Here is a 23,916-nt window from a genome sequence, read left to right on the forward strand (position 1 = left end):
CCAAAATCTGGAGGCCCAAACAGTTTGCAAAAAAAATTTTCATCTTGGTCCCTGCATTTTAAAAGGCCAGCTGGTATTCATTGGTATATGTGTGCATCCCTCGTCTTTATTTGCTTATTTTAAATTGCTTCCTGACAAGACAGATTTAACTTAGACTCTTGGCCATTGGGCTAAACATTTGATAGAATTGTTGACCTATTCTCTCACATGAGCCAAATGTTTATGATGGTAACCACCCCCCCCCCCCACACACACAACATGCAGCATGCTTGGACATGCTCACAGTCCCTCTAGTATTCTCCCTGTCCTGTGTAAACATCTCCTGAAATGGAAAATCACATCAGTCATTTCTCACTGGATAACGGATATCAGCCAGAGCATCTTCCTGAAGTGAAATTGGGGTGCCAGAGTCTTTGTGCTATTTTAATTGCTTCCTAAAGATGTAGGAGAAAGTCTCTGATGAGAAGACCAGGTATGGATAATGTTCCATGTAGAACTTGCTTACATGCTTGAGGGCTTTCCCCCATTCATTCAGTAGCCCTTCAGCCAGTGACACTAATTGCCTTCACATGGAGTCCAGGGTCAGAAAAATGCACTATTTACAAGATAGCTGCTGTCACAATCCAGGGACTTGTAGATCATTTACTTGACACATTTCCCCAGCAGAGCTATTTCTCTGTCAATCTAGGACACATTTCTCTTCTGTTCCCTGTTGGTGTGAGGCAACCAGATGACTTACCTAAGGAGCAGGTGAGGGAGAGAGAAGCATGCTCATCTTTATTCTGCATTCCACATTTAACCTGGAAAGCTGGCAAGCACATTCTCTTTTTTTTTTTAATGTTTTTTATTATATTATGTTAGTCACCATACAGTACATCTCTGGTTTCTGATGTAAAGTTCGATGATTCATTAGTTGTGTATATCTTAAGCTGTAATTTTCAGTTGAAAGAGAGAAAAAGCTCCTAGTTGTGGGATGCTCCTATTCTTTTCTGTCCTTGTGGAGGAGAGGCTTATCTCATCCTTTCTTCCTGAGAAAGTTCAATTTCATTGTTCCTTTCCCCGTCAAACCAGAAATTTTTTGGCAGAACGAGTAGCTGACTATTATTAACGATGATAATAGGAACATTCTCTCTTGCACCTACTTGCTTGTGTCAGTATGCCTTACAGAAGACTGGAAAAACCTGACAGTCGTGGCCCAATTATAGCTTATTTCCAAATTTACAAAGAACTAACCTTCAGGTTCATGTTCAAGGACTTTCAGTGTGACAATCTACTCACCATAAGGTACTTTTCTGTGGAACCAGCCTTCAAAGAAATGTTTATGTAAGCATTTCTAAACCAAGAATTCTATTATAAGTATGCTACCATCAATTCACAGGGCCCGGTGATGACAGAGGATAGAAATACTGACTGTATTTTGAACTCCAATTATTACATTGACTGGAATTTAAGCTTTAGAGGGTGGGTTGGACTAGATACCCTTTAAGATTTCAGTATTAAAAGTCTTACACTTTGTGGTTATTGTATCACTGCCAAAAGGAAAATATGGCCAATTTAATATACTCCAAGGTCAGTGGAAGTAAAAACAAGATGAAGCTATTTTAGTTTCTATAAATCTGTTCTTCTGGATAATTACTTGATAGAAAAAATACTATGTGTTGATACTTTATTTCTTAACAATCTAACCAGACTAGTTTTAGTTTTACATATAACCCTTTAAAATTTGTTTCCATGATGTTAGATTTGTTTTTCCTGTTGTAATGATAAATAACTTTATTTTGCATTTTTTTTCTTTCCTTCCTTCCATTTTTTTTTTTCTTTTTTAAAGGTACTGTCCAAGAAGCTGGAACACTGTTAGCCAGCAAGAATGTCCGTGTCAACTGTTTGGATGAGGTAAAATTTAAAAAGTTGAATAAAGTGCTTTATTTTTTATAAGAATGGATAATATATAAAATGTAATACTAACAATTGTTTTCTAGTATTTGTGCTTAAGTTATACTAATCTCTAAACCAAATGTAAGCAGACAGATTACAAAAGACTAATAAGCATGTAAAAACATGTTTAATTTTATTAATCAAATAAGTCCAAATTAAACCAAATCATATCATTTCTTGTAAAGTGTGAGAAACATTGGACTTTTATATACTAACGGATTAGGTGCAAATTGACATCACACACTGGAGAAAATTTTTAGAATATATGTCATTTTTAAATGTGCATACTTTTGTTACAGCAGTTCTGCTTCTAGGGTAAGCTAACTAAACCTAAACTCAACTTCCTAGAATAATTGCTCTTCAAAATAACTTTTTTTTTTTAAAAGATTTTATTTACTTATTTGACAGAGATAGAGATAGCCAGTGAGAGAGGGAACACAAGCAGGGGGAGTGGGAGAGGAAGAAGCAGGCTCATAGCGGAGGAGCCTGATGTGGGGCTCGATCCCATAACTCCGGGATCACGCCCTGAGCCGAAGGCAGACGCTTAACGACTGCACTACCCAGGCGCCCCTCAAAATAACTTTCTGCAATGATGCTGGTGTCTTTTCTGACCAGTCCACTATCAGCCATTAGCCATGTGTGACGAGTGTCTGCTTTATTATACAGTATGGCTCTAGTGCCAGGAAGTTAACTGAACATCACTTGCTCATGCAAAAGGGGAAGAGGTTTTATTGACCCTTTACCCAGAAATGAGTACCAAAATTAACGTCAGACAAGTTTAAAGCAAAAAATAAAAAAATTTTTAAAAAAATAAAAACTCTTTCTCATAGATTAAATTAATAATTAATAACCCACCAAGAATATAGTAGCTTTAAGCCTTTACTTATAAGCTTATAAGCTTTGAGAGTCATAAAAAAAAAGATAGAATTCAAAGGAGAAATTTGTAAGACCACAATAAAACCTTTAAGAAACCACCAGATTAAGTAGCAAAAAAAGTAATATAGGAAACAGAAAATTTGGATAACTGACAGTCAATGCTCTGTGTGTAAGATGGAAAAAAATAGTACATTTTCTTTTACATGAAACATTGATAAAAATTAGTCTTTGTATTATGCTATTTTATAAAGGAAATTTTAGCTAATTTCAAATAAGTTCACCTAATGCAGTAGAATACACTGAAAATAAACAAAAATAGAATCCAAATAATAAAACAACCTGAAAAATTTATTTTAATTCTGGCTAATTCTTGGGTTAAAAAAGGAATAGAAGTAGAAATTATCTACTGCTTAGAATTGAAAACAACATTTATCAAAAGCTACTATTTATCAAAAGCTGGGTTATATGGCCAGAGTGATAGAGGAAATTTTGCAGCACTTATTATTGTGCTTTCAATCTGTGTGGTGTTCTGAGCTTTTAACTCAAAATTAAAAAAAAAAAAAAAAGATTAGGCTATACTCAGTGAAGGAAATGAACCAGTGAACTAAAATAGAAATAAACATTTGAAAAAGCCATCAGGCACAAGCAACAAAAGAAAAAATTAAAATAAATATTTGTATGCTTCAAGGTATACCATTAAAAAAGTGAAAAGATAATCCACAGATTGGTTTTACAAATCATATCTGATAAGGGACTTATAACTAGAAGCTATTACAAGCTTCTACAACTCAATAATAAAAAAGACAAATAACCCTATTAAACAATGGGCAAAGGATCTGAATAGATACTGCTCCAAAAAGATATTCACAGGACCAATATGCACATGAAAAAATGCTTCACATTAGCTGCTAGGGAACTGCCGTGAGGTACCACTTCACACCCCCTGGGATGGCTATAAAAAAAATGAAAATGAAATGCAAATGAAAAAATGCTCAGTATTAGCTGCCATCAAAACCGTAGTGAGATACCACTTCACACCAACTGGGAGGGCAATCATAAAAAAGATAATAACAAGGATTGGTGAGGATGTGGAGAAATTGGAGCCCTCATTAACTGTTTGTGGGTGAATGGTGCAGCCACTCCAAGAAACAGGTTGGCAATTCCTCCATTGATTAAACATAGAGTTTCTATATGACCCAGCAATCCTAGGTATATACCTAGGAAAAGTGAAGCATATATCAACACAAAAGCTTGCTCGTGAATGTTTATAGCAGCATTATTCTTAATAGCCAAAGTTGGAAGCCACCCAAATATCCATTAACTGATGAGTAGATAAACAAAATGTAGTATACCCATGCAGTGGAATATTCATTCATAAAAAGGAGTGAAATCCTGGCAAGTGCTATAACATGGATGAACCTTGAAAACATTTGCCAAGTGAAAGAAGCCAGTCACAAAAGACTAAGTACATGATTTCATTTATAGGAGATGTCCAGTATAGGCAAATCTATAGGAACAGAAAGTAGATTAGTGGTGGCCGGGGCTGAGTTAGAGAGTAGGGTATCAGGGGGGAGGTAGGAATGACTGATAATGGGTATATGGTTTCTTGCGGGGGTAACAAAAATATTCTGAAATTGATTGTGGTGATGCTTATATAACTTCTGCAAATATACTGAAAACTAATTGTATTAAATGGGTGAATTGTATGGTATGTGAATTATATATCTCGATCAAGCTGTTCATCAACGAAAGAAAAAACAAAGTTATCAAGACTAAAATATTAGGCACAGTTTGGAAAGTCTAAGCAAGAAAATAATGAAATAAACACCAGGAAACTAAGAGAGAGCATGACTACAGTTATAAAGAAAATTTTCGTTAAGTTCTTGTTTAAGCCAATACATATGAAAACCTATATAATAGTAACTTCATAGAAAAATAAAAATGAATATATTCACCTCATATAGAAGTAGAAAAACTAGAATAATTAAGGAAAACCTGTGTAAATGTATTTAAATGCCAGCCACTGTCTAAAGCCTGCAAACCTGAGTAAGCTTTAGAAAACCTTCAAGGACTTCTCATTTTACACAAATTAATACTGTTAGTTCATAAAAAGACAGGCAGATACCCAACTCATTTGATAAGACTAGCATAACACTGATGCCAAAATAGGAAAAAGCTGAAGAAAACCTTAGGCCCAATTCAGTTTATAACTCAGATGCAAAAACACTAAGTAAGGTACTAGCGAATTGATCCAGTAGTGTATCAAAAGAACAATTAGACATAATAACCCAGTAAGGTTTCTCCAAAAATGATAGGATGGTTCAGTTTTAGAAAATCTTTTAATATAACCCATTATATTACAGAATAAAAGAGAAACAAGTATGATCATCTCAACAGATGATAAGATTTAACATCCATTGATGGTAAAAGCTCTTAACAGATTAGGATAGAATAGGGTGGGGCTTTTTTCTTGATAAAAGATTACAATAGCATCCTACTTAATGTGAAAACATTAGATACACTCTCATATTTAATGTTAAAACCTTAGAAGAATGAGGGTCAAGACAAGGAGATTCCTAGAGATGCTGTGAGTAAACTGGAAACAGATTTGGCTTTCTTGATATTCCTTGAAGGCGATCCTTCTCTCCCCGAGAGTTTCCCACTTGCATTCTCTTTACCTGGAGCAATAAGTTATTAAAACCCTTTGTGTCTTCACTCCCTTCAGGAAAGGTTATGTTCAAATGCCACCTGCCTGGAGGGACATTTCTTAACTGTCCTTTTTCAAATAATAGTCTACTCTTGCTCTCTGGCATTGTGTTTCCTTCTTACTCGATGTTCTTTTCCTAGAGCGCTTGTATTACCACCTGCCTTGTCACCTCAACTAAAATTTGACTGTCAGGGACCTAGCCTAGAGGGGGATGGAATTAGTTCATTGCTATCCACAGCATATAAACCTGTGTTGGACATATATTAGGCACTCAAATATTTGTTGAATGAATGCCTTAGGTAATGATACAGAATTGTAACATAATAGGCTAATATTGGTAAATTCTTTGATTTAGGAATTACGGAAGAGAAGCTTCAATTCTTTTTAGGGTCATTAATATCTAAAGAATTTTAGCTGCTTGTTTTTCATGCAGTTCAGTTATGCAGACTTCTTCCAAAGTTGCCTTTGGAAAACGACCAGGAAGTGAGGATTTTTACTCTTGGCATTTCAGTGAATCTAAGATGCCATAGATTTTAAGACTCATGCAGATTTCAAAGATACTAAAAAATGAAGGGAGTGGAGATTGGTGTTGATTTGTAAGATTCTAATATTTGTAAAGTACAAGTCAATTTCAGAGATGTTAAAATATGAAAATAAAGTGCTTTTTATAACATATAATACTGTGATAACATTTTATGAAACCTTATTTCTGCTTTCCTAATTTGAGCAGGGATGGACATTAGATATTTTGTTTTTCTAACTGATATTAACTTGTTCCGTTTGTATAACTAGAACATGACATTTTCAATTTAGTTTATTTTGAATATGGGAATATTCTCTTCTATGTCTAGTAGATTGATAGTATTTTAAATTATTCAGTTCCTTTTCTTGATACTTACACTGGAATATATAAAAATACTAGAAAGACTAAAAAATTTGTAGGACGGTAGCTTTATATCTGTTTGGAACATCAGAATTTATTAATGTTACTTCCTTTTTTTCTTTGCCCATTGAAATGTTTTCCACAAATAACAGGCAGTACTATAACTAAGATAATACATAGTGATCATTGCATTCAAAATTTGTAATTTTTTTGTTCTTATAATCCAAAATTGAAAGACAGTATATGTGATATCCACTTACTTGGAAAGCTTCTATATATTTCATAATATACACATAATATTTCATAGTATATACATAATATTTCATAATATATACAAATATCAAATCATTATGTTGTATACCTGAAACTAACACAACGTTGTATGTCATTTATACCTCAGTAAAAAAAAAGAAAAGAAAAGCTCAGTATAAATTATCACTTAACACATGTTTGGCTTCTGTTACCCAGGGTCAACCAGCCCAGCACTGAAATTTAATATGGGAAAAACATACATTGTGTTGTAGACATGACAAAGATAACATGTTCAGAGATTGCACAGAAAATGATATGATTGGGTTTGCTCATTGCCTCTTTAAAAAGCTCTCATGGTTGGCTCTGAAAAACCAATCCCTGTGAAGACTGCTGGTAAATAAGAAAGAGCAAAGAGGAAGAAAATTTTAAAAAGGGGGGGGAAGGATCAGGAAGCAGGGAGGCAGACAGGTAAATGGACAGAAGTGATCAACACAGAGGACAGTTAAAACACAAGCAGACATTAAATGGGTGAGGATACTTTGCAATGTAACCTCCAAAAATTTTGCACAACTCCTTCATTCTTAAGCATCTTTTCACATTGTGTTGAAAGCTCCTTTAGATTTTTTTTTTTTTAAATCTAGGACAGTATTATAGTGTCAGGCTTATTTACTCAGAGCTAGATATAACCTTTCCTTGTAGGGATTGCTGTGTGATTGGCTGCGCACCTGCCCGTCCTGTGTCTTTCCTTGCCCCCACCCCTAGCCTGCATGCTAGCTTCTTACATCCAGGTTAGAGCATCCTTTGGGGGCCACCACCCTAGTTATGTCTAAATATATTTTTGCCTCATTCAAAAAGTAATAACCATGTAGTTCATTCCCACTTCCCCAAAACTGCCTCTGTGTAGTGAGATCTGATTACTCACATGCACCTGAGCCACTCCCAACCTTGAAATACCTCATCCTTGTAGATACTGCCAACAAAGAGAGCCTTAACATTATAATCTTATCAATGTTTTATTATTCTCAAGAAACATTGACTACTCCTACCAAGATGTCTCCTGGAGAGCCACTTCGAAGGTCCCAGCCTTCCTATAATTCTCACGTCAGTAACCCTTCAGTAATATTGATGGCTTGGGGGGCCTGAGTGGCTCAGTTGGTTAAGCGTCTGCCTTCAGCTCAGGTCATGATCCCAGGGTCCTGGGATGGAGCCCGACATCGGGCTCCCTGCTCGGCGGAGAGCCTGCTTCTCCCTCTCCTTCTGCTGCTCCACCTGCTGTGTTCTTTCTTGCTCTCTGACAAATAAAATAAATAAAATCTTTTTTAAAAAAGAATATTAATGGCTTATGTTCATAATAATAGAATGGAATCATAAAGAACAATTCACAGTATGTAAGTATTCGGAGGTTTACTACAGTAAGAGATTCTATGTTTCAGATAAATTTTTATCAAAAACAGCTTTGAAATGCCAGCATGGTTTACTTTGAAATTTCACTTACAGAGAACAGCTTGTTCATTTATCTACCAAATAGTATCAGATACCCAGAACAAGTAAGGTTGGACGTTTTCACTGGATATGCCCAAAACACATGGAGACTAAACAATGTAGTGTAAATACTACCAACTATTTCTCAATATTTATACAATCATGTATATGATCAAATCATATATATAATCAAAATATACATGTGGTTTGGGGTTAATTATTTTGAAAATGATACCATGATAATGTACATTTCCTGCATCTTGTTTTTCTCATTGGCAATAATTCTTGGAAATTTCTCCAGTTCACTAGATGCAGATGCATTCAGTCAGTAGCTTCGTGGTATTCCATGTTGTAAATATTACGTATTTCATTCAGCTTTCTCTTTGATAGGCATTCTAATTGTTTTGAGTCTTTTTTTTTTTTAATATTTATGCATTTGTATCTGTTGGTTCATTTGTTTTCCCAAGAACTAAGTATGTGTGGTAGAGATGAGAGCTCCCATGATCTAGGTCTGGTGCCTGCCTGGCCATTTTACTTGTTACGTGAGGTTGAGCAAGTCTCCTCTGACTCTGTTTGCTAATCTATAAAAAAAAATCAGGGGGTGCCTGGGTAGCTCAGTCAGTTAAGCATCTGCCTTCTGCTCAGGTCATGATCCCAGGGTCCTGGGATCCAGTCCCACATCAGGCTCCCTGCTCAGCAGGGAGTCTGCTTCTCCCTCTCCCCCTGCCTCTCCCCCCTGCTCTTGTTTGCTCTCTCTCAAATGAATAAATAAAAATCTTTAAAAAAAAAATCGGTTAAGAAAACCATTGATTTTCCTCAGCAGTTTATGGAAGATCCAAGTGAGGAAATCAACATAAAAGTACTTCACCGATTATAAGGATGAATTTATTAATGCATGTTTCTTTTATGTTTTTAAATTAATTGGAGGAATTGTTCATAGGGAAAGAGGTAAATAAGTAAAATTAATGCTTTTTTCCTTTCTGTTAAAGAATGGAATGACTCCTCTAATGCATGCTGCATATAAAGGAAAACTTGATATGTGCAAATTACTTTTACGACATGGAGCTGATGTAAATTGTCATCAACACGAGCATGGATACACAGCCCTCATGTTTGCTGCACTTTCTGGTGAAGTTTTATCATTTATTCTAATATCTTAATATTAACCATCCGTACAAATTTGTTATAAGTACATACATACTTTTAAATTACATGCTTTCGTATTATAGTAATTTTAAGATCAGTTCTTATAGAAAAGGTAGGAATTGGTTTTTGAAGTTATAATGTATGAAATATGTTATATAGTTAATTTGGTGATATGTTTCTTCGCTTATTTAAATCACCTGATTGTATTGACAGTCTATTTTGTGTAGAGTTAAGGAGTTCGATTGTTATTCTCTCAGGTTAGTTCGGTTGATGTTCTGTATCTTTGTATTCTGAGGTAATCTGGAAACTTCTTTGCTGTTCTCTTGAGAAAATAGCTGCTATGACAGAGCTGTCTCTGCTTCACTGACATTTATGTATTAAATTATGCCGATCCAGTTAGAAACTTACTTTATTCATGTTGCTTATGATTTGTGAATAAAGACAACTGGGAAATATTTAAAATTAAGTGGAGTTATCTGTAATTGTAGGGTTTTTTTTTAAGAAAATGAAGATGTAATGTAATATTCTTACACTTTAAAAGCAGTAATCTGTATTTTTATAAGCCTGGAATGGGAAAGCATTGGGGGGGAGGGGTAGATGGGCTAAATGGGTAATGGGTATTAAGAAGACACTTGTGATGAGCTACAGGCGTTTTATATAAGTGATGAATCACTAAATTCTACACCTGAAACTAACATTGTACTATATATCAACTAACAGGAATTTAAATAAAAACTTGGGGGAAAAAAGGAAAGCATTTCTAAATATGATATATAAAATATATAATTCAAAAAGGACAACATTGACCAACTTGATTATATATAATTTTAACATTTCCAAATATAGAATATACCATATATAGAGTAAAATACAAATGAAAAACTAAGGAAAATATTTATTACATATCTTTAGGGGTCATATCAGTATATATCGGGAGTTCTCATAAATCATTTAGAACCAAGTGCTACAATAGAAAATTGGGCCGAAATTGAACAGAAAACAAAAGAAATACAGCTGGCTCATAAGGATGTAAAACACTTTCACCAATAAACAAAGAAAGGCAAATTAGAAGAATAAAGGATTATTTGTCACTTACCATATTGGCAGAGATTAAGAAAGAGTCATAATGTCCAGCACTGGCATAGGGACTTCTCTGCACCATTTTGGGATATGCATATCAGTCCAAGCTTGCTGGAAGTCAGCCTGGCAAAATGCATTTAAAATATGCATAACTTTGATTTCTGCAGTGTTTTCCAGGAACTGTTCCTAAGGAAATCATAGTTTGAACTTGCTAAAATTAATGGAAAATGCTGGGTCACTGAGTATAGTTTATAAGAGCATAGTATCTGTAATGATTATATTAGTGATAGAATGCAAATAGAGTAAAGGCAAATGGATGTTTAGAGAGAAAAGAGTATAGAAAGATAGACCATCACCTGTTAAATCATTATTCCAGGGCCTATACTTGTGAGGATTGGGATGGGTTCATAGATACTAAGTGGAGACTTCTTTATTGTTGGTATTTTTTGTTTTGACTTTATACTAAGCATTATCTGTAAGAAAAATATATTTTGTTTTGTTAAAAAAAAAAGTGATAATTCCATACTAACATTTTTATATTGCCTGAAGGGGTTTTACAAAAAATGGGGTTAATTTCTATGTGGGTTTTTGTATCATTTTCCTCTTTATTGTGGTTATGATTTGCATTTTAGAAAAAATGAAAATATTCACAGGGTGGAAACCTAAAACTAAATGGGGAAAAAGGGTCCAGATAAATTAGAAGGAGGTATTTGAATTGTGCATTCTTTAATACTAGCTGACATGTTCCTTTTTAACGTCAGGTAACAAAGACATCACATGGGTAATGTTGGAAGCCGGTGCCGAGACAGATGTTGTCAACTCTGTCGGAAGAACAGCAGCCCAGATGGCAGCCTTTGTGGGTGAGTTTTTATGGCCGTTTTAAATGTAAGTTTTATCCAGAATGTCCTCCATGAAAAAGTACCACTTTCCTTCTCAGAGTACAAATACTGTCATGTTTATTTTTTAAAAACCAAATGTTTCCAGTTTATTAGGGTTTGTCTAACTTAGTGTAACTATCCAGGGACACTTCAGAGACAATGAGGAGGCTGTTTTGAATTTCCACTTTGTGAGATACCAAGAATAGTGGGGCCATTTTGGTTGTAGTTAAATGCTTTAAATGAGTATATTTTCTTTCTCTAAGGGAAGTAGTTTACCCTAAAATCAAGAACATGAACTGTGAAGTCAATAATCCTCAACTGAAATTCTGGCTGTGCCACTCAACAACAGGTTACTGAATCATTCTGACCATCACTTTCCTCATTGTAACTTGGCTCATGGTTACTCAAAGGATTAAATGAGATATTGACTTAAGGAGCTTTACAGGTAGCACTAAATAGATTTGATCAGTTACTGTTGCTAATAAAAATTTCAACAATGCTATTTCTTCCTACAAGGGAACATTAATAATAATATAATATATAGTTGCTTCATTATCATCCTCAAGTACAGACATTTATTGTGTATGCCCAGTTATTTCTTGGCATATTAATCCTGTTCCTGGACATAATATGAGGGGGTTTGGAAGAGAATGGCATGAATATTTGGTCATTGGTATTTGGGTCCCACTGAGTTGGCAGTTAAGGGGAGTCCATAGATGGACAAGCAAATATATAAACATCTGATCTATTGGGAAATAAGTGGCCTTTGTGGGACTAATAAATCATTATACAAATACTTAACGTTCACAGTCTATATACCAAGCATCACTGTAGGTGCTTTGGTTAGAGTGGCAAGCAAGTGGCAGGCTCTTCATGTATTCATGGCAGCTAGGGGCTAACAGCAGTGACAGGCATTGTGGAAATACACTTCAAGGGACAACTTAAGGGTCTCATAGAAATATATCAAAGAGAGGGTTCTTTTATCCTATTCCAAGGGGGTTTCGAGATAAATTACATTTAAGTTGAAATATAGCGGGAAGTAGTCAGATATAGGAGGCAGTAACCGTATATTTTGTTAAATTTTGTTATTAAATTATCTTGAAACTACTAATAGTAGCTACCAATGATTAAGTCAGATAGTCACTGAGTCACTATGTGACCGCTCTGTTAGAGCAAATATTCTTATTTTACCTCAATTTCAGGAGCATTTGAGAAAAGTATGGCCTTGCAGTGCAACCTTCAGAAAAATAATATTTATCTCTTACCATTAGGGGCTCCCTGGTTCCCCCCAACTCACCCCTATGCTACTATTGAGGCTGTCAGTACAAGGGGAAAATAAGACTAATCTAGGAATCTTGATTCTCATTTTTTAGTTCTTGTCTGCGGCAAAATCATTACAAGACCGTAGGCAAATCCCTTCCCTCCAGAGGCCTCCGTTTTCTGATCTGTGCCACGAGGCCCGGCAATTAGATCATAGGAAGTTCAACTGAACTGCACAAGTTTGCACTGTGTTGATGTAGGAAACAGAGCCCAGACAGAGATTCCGTAACTTTCCTCGGATCACAGGGCTAGCAGTGGACGAGGCCGTTCTTTCAAAAATTAATACAATGCTCTTTTCCTTTTCTTTTTCTTAACACTACTGTATCCGTAAAAATCTCAGGTAGAAATTGTCCACAATCCCATCCTAAAATAAGAGAAATAAGAGTGATGTTTTCATTCCATTTTAATCTATATAGATCAATTTCATAGACAAAAATTAAGCCTTTTTGGTCAACATTATATTTTCCGTTATGGTTAGTCTTTTTAAAAAGTCACTGTCCCCTTTTATTGCCCTCAAGTGGAACGGTTTATATAAATATGTGCACACATGTGCAAGATTCTTATCTTTAAAAAAAAAGATTTTTTATCTTTTAAAAAATATTTATCTTACAAATATATTCCTTGGGACTTGTTTCCTTCCCTGACCAATATGCCGTAGAAGTCCCTCTCATCTCCGTAGTTCTGAATTCAGTTGTTGTAACAGTGACCTAATGTTCCATGATACAGGCACCCACAGTTCATCCTGCTCTCCCCTATGGATAAATTTTACAGGTCTTTTTTAATGATTTTATTTATTTCTTCATTTGAGAGCAAGAGCGTGTATGAGTGGGAGAGGGGGTGGCAGAGGAGCAGAGGGAGAGGGACAGACAGACTCCATGTTCCTGTGAGGAACACAGAACCCAGTGCAGGGCTCAGTCCCATGACCCCGCGGTGGTAACCTGAGCCGAAATCGAGAGCTGGATGCCCAACCGACTGAGCCACCCACATGCCCCAATTTCACACTTTTTAAAAATCACTGTAAATAATGTAATAATGATCCTTGATCTTATATTTCTATTAGCATCTTCATCAGAACTGGGTGTTTTCACTCTTTCATTTTTGCCAATCTGATAGTTGAAAAATGGTGTATTGTGAATTTGCTTTGCCCTCATTATGCGTGCAATTCAGCTGCTTGTGTTGTCGGTCATCTTTTTCTGTTCCGTGGACGGCTCTCTTACTCAGTACGTACTTTTCCTTTGGGCTGTCTTTTTCTTACTGCTTTCAGGAACTTTATGTGTATTACGGATGCTAACCCTTTAGCTACCAAATGTGTTTCCAGGAATTCATTGTATATTTTTCTTTTGACTTTATGGGAAATTTTGCCATAGAAATTTTATTTTTAAGTAATCATAGTTTTCTTTTATGGCTTCCATGGTTCTTGTCTTGTCAAGGAGTTCTTGACTATGGGTTAGATAAGTATTCTCCTAAATTTCCTTCAGATTTTGTGTGTGTGTGTGTGTGTGTGTGTGTGTGTGTGTGTGTGTATTTTCAAGACTTAATTTTTTAGAGTTCATCTCCCCCTGGATATTTAGTTAATCGTGATAGCACCATTTACGAAACTACTCAACATTTTCCTACTGAAAGTGAAATACCACTTTTGTGGTGAGTTAAATTCTCTTATATACTGGTATCTATTTCTGGACCTCATACTCTCTTCCATGGGGCTGCTTGTCACTCTCTATATTAATACCACAGTGTCTCATCACACTGACTTTAAAGCAGGTGTTCCCTTTACTTATTCCTCTTTGAATACATTCCTTCCTCCCCTCTTTTCGTTTGTTTGTTTTTTATTTTTGGTTCTCGTTGGACTCTCATTAAATGGTGATGTACTTACTTGCAGAGAATTGGCTACTGTATGATAAGACATCCTATTCAGTTGCATGGTATGCCTCTATATATCGTTGTGGGTTTTTTTGTTTCTTTTACTTGTTTTTGGTACTTTGGTCATATTCATTAGATTCCCTAACAGCAGGTCTTTCTTTTAAATAAAACTACAGTCTTTTCAAGTTTATTTCTAAATGGTTGGTAGTTATTTTCCATACTGTAAGGAGAATTCCCCCCACCACTTCCACACTCTGTCATTTCTAGCTGGCTATGGGTAGTAAGGAGAAAGCTATTGATTTGTTTTTGTCTTGTCATTTTTATTAGAGTCTCCTGGGTTTTATAGCTATTCAATTTCATTTATTTTCTATTTGAATTAGCTCCAGGCTTCAAAGTAAGAAGAAATAATAATAGTGTCAATTGGCATGTCGGTTTTTTTTCTATTTTTAATGGAACTATTTTTAGCTCTTCACTTTTTATGATATTGCTTTTGGTTTTACCCTTGCCGAATGCCACTCTTTGTCTTGTTTCAATTTTTATTTACTCTTTCTGATAGGCCATTTTTTTTTTCTTTTTTAGGTTTTATTTAAATTCAAGTTAGCTAACATACAGTGTATTATTAGCTTCAGGGGTAGAGTTTAGTGATTCATCAGTTGCATATAATACCCAGTGCTCATCACATCAAGTTCCCTCTTTTTTTTTTAATAATAATTTTTTATTACGTTATGTTAGTCACCATACAGTATATCCTTAGTTTTTGATGTCGTGTTCCATGATTCATTATTTGCGTATAACACCCAGCACACCATGCAATATGTGCCCTCCTTACTACCCATCACCAGCCTATCCCAGTCCCCCACCCCCTTCCCCTGTGAAGCCCTCAGTTTGTTTCCCAGAGTCCAGTCTCTCACGGTTCATTCCCCCTTCTGTTTGCCCCCCTTCATTCTTCCCTTCCTTCTCCTACCGATCTCCCTGCTATTTGTTATGTTCCATAAATGAGTGAAACCATATGATAATTGTCTTTCTCTGCTTGACTTATTTCACTTAGCATCATCTCCTCCAGTCCCGTCCATGTTGCTGCAAATGTTGGGTAATCGTTCTTTCTGATGGCTGAGTAATATTCCATTGTATATATGGACCACATCTTCTTAATCCAGTCGTCTGTTGAAGGGCGTCTCGGCTCCTTCCACAATTTAGCTATTGTGGACAATGCTGCTATGAACATTGGGGTGCATATGGCCCTTCTCTTCACTACGTCTGTATCTTTGGGGTAAATACCCAGTAGTGCAATTGCTGGGTCATAGGGTAGCTCAATTTTTAACTTTCTAAGGGACCTCCGCACTGTTTTCCAAAGTGGCTGTACCAACTTGCATTCCCGCCAACAGTGTAAGAGGGATCCCCTTTCTCCACATCCTCTCCAACATTTGTTGTTTCCTCCCTTGTCAATTTTTGCCATTCTAACTGGTGTAAGGTGGTATCTCAGTGTGGTTTTGATTTGAATTTCCCTAATGGCTAATGATTTTGAACACTTTTTCATGTTTCTGTTAGCCATTTGTCACATCAAGGGCCCTCCTTAATGTCCATCACTTAGTTACCCCATCCCCCCACCCACCTCCCGTCCAGCAACCCTCAGTTTGTTTCCTAGAGTTAAGAGTCTCTTAAGGTTTGCCTCCCTCTCTGGTTTTATCTTACTTTACTTTTCCTTCCCTTCCCCTATGTTCACCAGCTGTCTTTCTTAACTTCCACATATGAGTGAAATCATGTGGTATTTTTCTTTCTCTGACTGACTTATTTCACCTGGCATAATACCCTCTAGTTCCATCCACATCATTGCAAATGGTAAGATTTCATTCTTTTTGATAGCTGAGTAATATTCCATTGTATAATTCTACCACATCTTCTTTATCTGTTCGTCAGTCCATGGACATCCAGGCTCTTTCCATAGTTTGGCTATTATGGACATTGCTCCTATAAACATTGGGGTGCATGTGCCCATTTGAATCAATATTTTTATATCATTTGGATAAATAGGTAGAAGTGCAATTGCTGGATGGTAGGAGAGTTCTATTTTTACCTTTTTGAGGACTCTCCATACTATTTTCCAGAGCATGGAACTGGATGCACCAGTTTGCATATTGTAGCCATTCTTGATTCCTTTTTGGTTTTTTGCATTTGTCAGTAATCTCTTCGCCCATCTCCTTGTTTTCATCTTTGTTATTTCATTTTAGTAAGGTAACTACTGCCATACCTATATGTCTATAAACCCATGTAGGTGTGCTCTGTTCTCCAACCCAAAATGATAGTCTCTGGCTATTAACAGGTACTCAGCTTGTGCGTATATGATTACTGATCAACTTGGTTGCATTCCTCCTCTTTCACCTCATTTTTTTTACACTTTGTTTTGCTTGGTGGTTGTTTTTGCTTGTGCTTGTGTGTAGTGTGTGTGCGTGCATGTGTGTGTGTGTGTGTGTGTGTGTGTTTCCTTAATGTGACTGGCCTGGCCATGTTGGAATACATTTATTTCTTGTTGACTTGAAAGATGGAGAATGCTTTCCCATTCCACTAATGCTTACTCTCCTATTCACAACACTCCCAATTAAACCCATATTCATCAGTTAGTTAAAAGCACAAACAGAACTATCCCCCATGGCCCACCCACGAGGCACTGCATTTGCCCATTTAGCAGTTCTAACATGAGGAAATGCTTCTAACTCATTTATTTTTCCACATTCTCTGTTTTTGCCTCGTCAGACAACACGCCTTTCGTTTCCTTCTCTGCTACTGCCACCAGCTGTGGACTTGGCTGAGAGGGGTTAGTATTTTTAGTACGGAAATGTTATTCAAATGTCCTTCATCTGGGTTACTTCTCTTTGACTAATCCTCACAGTCAACAGGATAATTTCTCAGTCAAGTTGCCTCCACCCATTATTCAGATTAACCATCTCTGCTGCCAACGGTTGGTGTCCACTCCCCTTTCCCTCCCCCTTGCTCTGTCTTCAGCTGTCTGTTCCCATTTAGGTTTGGGTTACAGGACTTTCTCGGATGGTTTCTAGGTTGAATATGGTTTGAAACCCATCGTAACCTAAATTCTCTTTCTTTCCGAAAAAGAGTCGTACCAGGGCTAGTGTCGTGGTTCTTGTATTACTGTTCTTTTCCCTTAGTCGTATGCAGAAGTTACTTCACCCTTTTCTAAATGCTTGGAAATGAGAATTTATTTTCCTTTGTAAACTTTCCATATCTAATCCTGGAGGCATGTTTCAATTTCAGTTTATCCTAGAAAATAAAAAATGTTACTGAGATGTGTTTCGTTGCGTGTGTGTGTGTGTGCGTGTGTTCTGAGTAATCCTGCCTAGGACTGACTCAGTGAGCCCGTTCAGTCAGGGAGACTCAAGTCTAGCCATGGTAATAGTTGCCCCGGATGCACTGCCCAACCCCCTTGCCCAACATTTATTTTCTATAATAGTAGTACTATTTTATTTGTATTTATTCCAAACTCATCAATTAAATTAAACACCTGTAAAACTAAATAGTTGTTTCAGTTATAAACATTTTTTTTTTTTTTTTTTAAAGATTTTATTTATTTATTTGACAGAGATAGAGACAGCCAGCGAGAGAGGGAACACAAGCAGAGGGAGTGGGAGAGGAAGAAGCAGGCTCATAGCGGAAGAGCCTGATGTGGGGCTCGATCCCAGAATGCCGGGATCACGCCCTGAGCCGAAGGCAGACGCTTAACCACTGTGCCACCCAGGCGCCCCTCAGTTATAAACATTTAAACATAAATTAAGTAAAAGTTTATGAACTTTAAATATATATCACTCTAATATAAATTATTAGCAAATTAGTGAAAATAAAATATCAAAATAATCTAAGTACTACCTAAAATGTAAAAAAAGATTAACCCTGAAGTAAAGTAATATTATGTTGTCCTTCTTACAAAGGTGTAATCTTAAGAGACCTCTAGTCCTGTGATAGTGTCATTGTTATGTAGCTGGTATTTTACTGTACAAATATTGCCAACTGCTCAGAGGGGTTTTCCTGACTATATTAGTGGAGAGATTGATGAGAAAATAGAATAACAAGCTAATTCTATATTTCCCCCGACTCCTTTGTCTTTAGCTCATTCTCCGTCGATTTTGATTTTTTTATAGGAGCTATTTTATTTTATTTTTGATTTAATTTAATTTTATTTAAATTCAATTAATTAACATATAGTGTATTATCAGTTTCAGAGGTAGAGTTCAGTGATTCATCAGTTGCATATAACACCCAATGCTCATTACATCACATGCCCTCCTTAATGCCCATCCCCCAGTCACCCCCCCCCCCCCCACAGCCCTTCTAGGAGCTATTTTAGAACACTTTTTTTTTTTTTTAATTAAATAGCATCACACATCTGTTTAATGAAGCTGGATGTAGATTGTGCTTTAAGGAAACAGTGTAGTTTGTCTTCATCTGTGGTTCCTTCCTGCCCTGTTGTGAATTCCCATACACAGTGACCTGTGTTAATTTTGATGCCGTCATGTTCATATCCTGCTAGTTGTAGGGGATTTGCTTGATTATTGTTGCTCCTGCCTTCATGAACGTTTTAGAGGTAGAGATGATCATTTGCTAAACAGAGCATCTCATATTTTTAATGTATGCTATTACTGTTTGACTTCTCCTTAAGATACATAATGAGAGCTTTCTGATTTAAAAAAAAAAAAAAAAAAAGGAAAGGAAAGGCAAAAAGGAAAAAAAAACCCACAAAAACCCTGGTGTTTCAGGTACTTAAGAACAGCATTAAATACCAAAAATGAGATTGTGATCACTTAAAATTTCCCTTCAAAGCAGGGACATGTTCTTCTATCATTTATTCAGTTATTAATTCTCCATCCATTTCTCTTTTTCTTTCAGGGATTTCGATTATTTTTCACCTTTACATTTCCTGGATCTGCCCCTCAGCTCTCACCTCTTCCACAATGATTTCCATTTCCTCACTTTTCTCTGTTTTGAGATATTTCATCCACTTCGTCTTCTACAGTACTATTTTAACCCTCAGTTGTAACCTGGATTACCTTTCAGTTTGCCTGTTAATTTTAATTTTAATTTTTTTGTCTATTAATTTAAACATTGTGAATCTTTCTGCAGTCCATGAAACTTAACATTTTGTAATTGTTCTGCTTAATGTAAGTGTTCTTGTTCGGTGATTATGCTTATGGTTCCGTTGTGGATGTGGTCCATGTTGTAAGTTTACTTCCCACCGAAGAAGCCATCTGTTGGAGGCAGTGCCTAGTCTTCCACGGTGTTGGATCCCTTTGGGTACTTCACTCCTTATCTCCTAGGCAGCTACGTCAAGCTGATAGGATTATGGCACAGTGAAGAGAAGGGCTACTGTTTCCATACCTGCGGGTATAGAACTCCAAGAACTCCCAGGCAAGCAGGACCATCTGCCAGCCTCAAGTACCAGAGTCCTCCCTGCCCACCCTGCAGTCCCCCTGCAGGTCACCTTGTCAGCAGGATCGAGCAGACGTTCCCAGAACCACGCACAAGTGGACTGGGGCCACATGTGCCACCCAGAGCAGACCACTCTCCAGGAGCCCCTGTATAAAGAGGGCCAGCTGTGATTTAGGGAAGAATGACCATCATTTCTGTAGGGGTGGAAGAGGAGACATTTAAATTTAATTAAAAACAAGCAGCTTCTATCAAATATTTAGGGTCAATTGCAAATTGAACTCCATTTTTTTTGTAATTCACATAATCTTCATATATACTGTGGATTCTGTGTCTTTACAAGGGGGTTATGTTTTGGACTTCACAAAGCATACTTATAAATGTTCCTCCAAACATTTTACCTCTCCTTGTCCTCTTCTACTTGTTTTTCCTGAAAATTAAAGATGTCGATGCACGTTTACTTCATGACAACACAGCACTATAATTAATAAAAAAAAAATTGGAAGATGCCGTATTTTGAATAATAACATAACAAATTTCCTGTTTTTCTATTAAAAGGTCAACATGATTGTGTGACTATAATCAACAATTTCTTTCCTCGAGAGAGACTGGATTATTACACTAAACCCCAGGGGCTGGATAAAGAGCCAAAACTGCCTCCAAAGTTGGCAGGCCCACTGCACAAAATTATTACCACAACCAATCTTCATCCTGTCAAGGTAGTGTCGAGTTTATTGTCTTTGCTTTTTATTTAAATATTCCTTCAGAGTTAAACTGCTTTTAATTCTATAAGATCGGAGTTGCCTTGGTTGGGTCTTGTGGATACAGAACTTGAGATGGGGCTGTGTTGTTCAGTCGGCACAGAGAAGGACAGCTCTCGCTTTAAGCCTGAGAGAGAGTGAGGGACACAGGCTAGACCAGGAGGAAGAGCTAGGCAAAGAGGTGGGTTCAGCTGAAGCCTGCCTTGCACCTCACCTCCCTGGGAGCTCTGGACTGTTAATGGCTCCAGAGAGGCAAGGGAGCCAGGCTTTTGGATCACTCAGTTGCCATTGGCTGAGGCCTGTCCCCGGAGAAAAAGGACAGGCTCCCAGGTAGTGCCAAGGAAGGTGGCTTCCGATGGATGAAGGGAGTTCCCTGGAGCAGGAGGCAGCTCTGAGCCCCTAGCAGCCAACACTCCCAGAAGCCAGGACCAGTTACACAGGCTGGTAAGGGGATTTTGTTGGGGCACCTTCCAGGGAATATTCTGAAATGTAATCATGAGCACATATTTTAATGTAGGTAGCTATTTGATGCCTGTGAATAATATAGTTCTTCCAGTATTAGTCAAATCACAAAGAGTTTCAAACTTTTTAGACCAACCCAGAAGTTCAGTTGGCTTAACGGAGAAACTTCGAGAGCCATTCTGAACTATCTTCACTGCTCTTTTCTTCGTAATTTACATATGGCCTTTTTTGTTTTTTACAAAACTTTTTCCTCTTTTTTTTTAATAGATCAATCCAAATGGGTATAATTACCTCAGTGAATCATTACAGAAAACTCTATGTGTGCTACAGTGACGCTCTTCTCTTTCAGATTTCACTGATCCGTATCTTCATTCATAATGTGTAGATTTGATAGTAATTCAGGACTGTTCGGGAAGCCAGGTGGTAAATTGGATCAAACACTGAGGTTTTCCCTTAATACAAAATGTTATTATAAATGCAGTAAAATTAAATTTCCCTTAAAGTCTAGTACGGTGAATCTGTGGAACATACCGAACACCATTAAAATAAGTGAGCAGTTCTCATAAAGTGACTCTTTTGAAGACTGGCATTCATTTGAAGATACAAGTTCCAAATGATATGTCATGTTATCACTTCGTTGATGCTTCCCTTTGCATACAGACTTTGAAGCTCAGGAAACAAGCAGACCAACAAAACTTACCTGTCCTGTGGCTTTCCATCCAAATTACTCTTCTGGGCCAGCAAGAGAGATGACAAACTCGCAGATCCTTTTCCATAAGATAGACTGGTGGAGCCTGTTCTGTGTTTATTTTTCAAAACTTGAATGTTTTCCTTCACATTTTGAAGGAACCCCAGGAGGTAACATTTGTGATCCTAAGACAGCAAAAAAGAAATCTGGCCATGAACCCTCTGTTTGTATTTACGGTGGCGATTATATGGAACTTAGAATTTAAGTTTTAAAAAATATTTAGCCTCTTCTGTATCAGTGGCTTTTTTTTTTTTCCTTTCCTAACATACGCAAGCAAAGAGAGTACTTCCATCTGGGAGCTGCTCGGTCAGTGGCACTATTTCTCGTAGCGGTGGGGTAGGCTGCGGTGGGAAGACAGGATTTTTCCTAGGGATGCAGTATTTCTCAATGTAGAGAATGGGTGTGATTTTACAGGCCCCTCCTGTTCTCCCTCCAGCCCGAGCATTATAGGATCTTTGGGGTTAGATTGATTTGAAGAAGTTCCCTGTATTTTTCTGATTTACTGTCTTTTACATCTACATTTCTACCCCCTTGAGGTTGTAGTAATCTCAGTAATGGTGATAATTGAATATGTGGAGTAATTTTTGATGTTCACATGAAACCTAGACTCTCAGGGTTAAATGTCCTAAGAATTCTTGTATCTCTAATTGTCTTTAAGAGCACCTATTTGACTAAATTAGGATAAGGGTATATTTATTTATACAGGCAATAAATGGGTAAATGTATAGAAACTGAAATAGCCTACATTCTATTTTTTTAGTGCACTTGGTCTCATAAGAGACATTATTCTATGATTATAGTACCTTTCTTCAGACTAGACCTTGTTCTTTGTAGGTATAAATGATCTGTTCACTTGAAAACCTTGTTTCCTCCACACTTTGGATAAAAGTTGTGTAGTGCTTTTGTGGTGCCTTATTTTCATTGCTTTACCCCTTTCCAAGACAGCGAGGGTCTTCCTGGGGTGTATTATAAAAAAAGTAACTAACAGCCATTCTATAAAGTCAAAGACCTTTTAAAAGCAGCACAGAAATCCTCCTGGATACACAATTCACCTTTTTACTACAGTGCACTCAACACAGCTGCATTTGCGTCAAGGGTAAGTGGCTCCTGTAGCATCAAGGGTGTTTTTTTCCTGCAGGGACTCGGACAATTGTGCTGATGCCCAGAATACAGAGGTTATAAAGGAGAAAAATAGAATCACAGGAAAAATGACAACACAATTGAGCCGAGTCTCTAAGTGGTCAGGAGACAGATGTACACGAGTGATCCTGTCTTTGATTATTAACTTTTTTAACCCCAGAATTGTTGGTTTGGTAATTTTTTCTTAGAGGGTATTTAAAAAATAAAAAGAATTCAAAATGCCACTCTATAAACATATTCTGACATGTTTGGGGGAATGAGCTGTATTGGGCTTTTTTGCTTAAAGGAATATACTTATTCCTCTTCACTAATTCATAATGAGATTTTCTTTATAATGGATTACTTTGTAATACTGCAGTGATTAGATGAAGGAAGCTAGTTCAAATATTATTCTTTTGTGTGTATCTATGAAATGTTTCAGTAAGCTCACAGTAGAGCTGTGGTTATATGTCATTTTTCTTTGGGTATAGTGGTGTATACTATGGAGTAAAAAAAGCCTAATGTCTTAAAGAAAAAAAGCATTAGTCTGGGTTCTAAGATTTTTTAAAGTTTTTACTTATAAGTTAAAGATCCTATGCTTTGATTTTAAATGCTTTATACAAAAATATTGAACAGTTTCAAATGATTACAGTTGACAGTAGAAATCTAAACATGTAATTAATGAGCCTTCTCTGCCGAAAGTTGATTTTTAATATATGTTATTGTAGGGAACGTCGTCAGCAAATTTACCAACACGGCTTCTCATTATACTTACTTCATGACCCCTCATTTATTATTGAGCGCTATATTTTAAGTAAAATACTAGATTATACATCAATCTAGTAGTCTCAAAAATAAGTACAAATCGTATTTTAATTTCACAAGAGCACTTACTCTATGTTAAATTTCCAGGTAGGAGACTAGGCATGGGATTCATAGAAGTTAACCAGTGATCTTTCTTCCTGTCGGAGGAAAAG

The 23,916-nt window shown here is 36.7% G+C and overlaps 1 protein-coding gene across 1 annotated transcript in view; it reads left to right on the forward strand.

The window, feature by feature from the left end:
• ANKMY2 (ankyrin repeat and MYND domain containing 2) overlaps positions 1-23,916 on the forward strand; it is a 37,581-nt gene that overhangs the window by 3,888 nt on the left and 9,777 nt on the right. The window contains exons 2-5 of the mRNA XM_045793104.2: positions 1,829-1,893; positions 9,125-9,263; positions 11,123-11,221; positions 20,408-20,568. Coding sequence (XP_045649060.2) covers positions 1,829-1,893; positions 9,125-9,263; positions 11,123-11,221; positions 20,408-20,568 — 464 coding nt within the window. The remainder of the gene's footprint in view (positions 1-1,828; positions 1,894-9,124; positions 9,264-11,122; positions 11,222-20,407; positions 20,569-23,916) is intronic.

Source organism: Ursus americanus, chromosome 3 (assembly GCF_024610735.1).
Source record: "Ursus americanus isolate L20-20 chromosome 3, mUrsAme1.1.p, whole genome shotgun sequence".
Taxonomy (NCBI): domain Eukaryota; kingdom Metazoa; phylum Chordata; class Mammalia; order Carnivora; family Ursidae; genus Ursus; species Ursus americanus.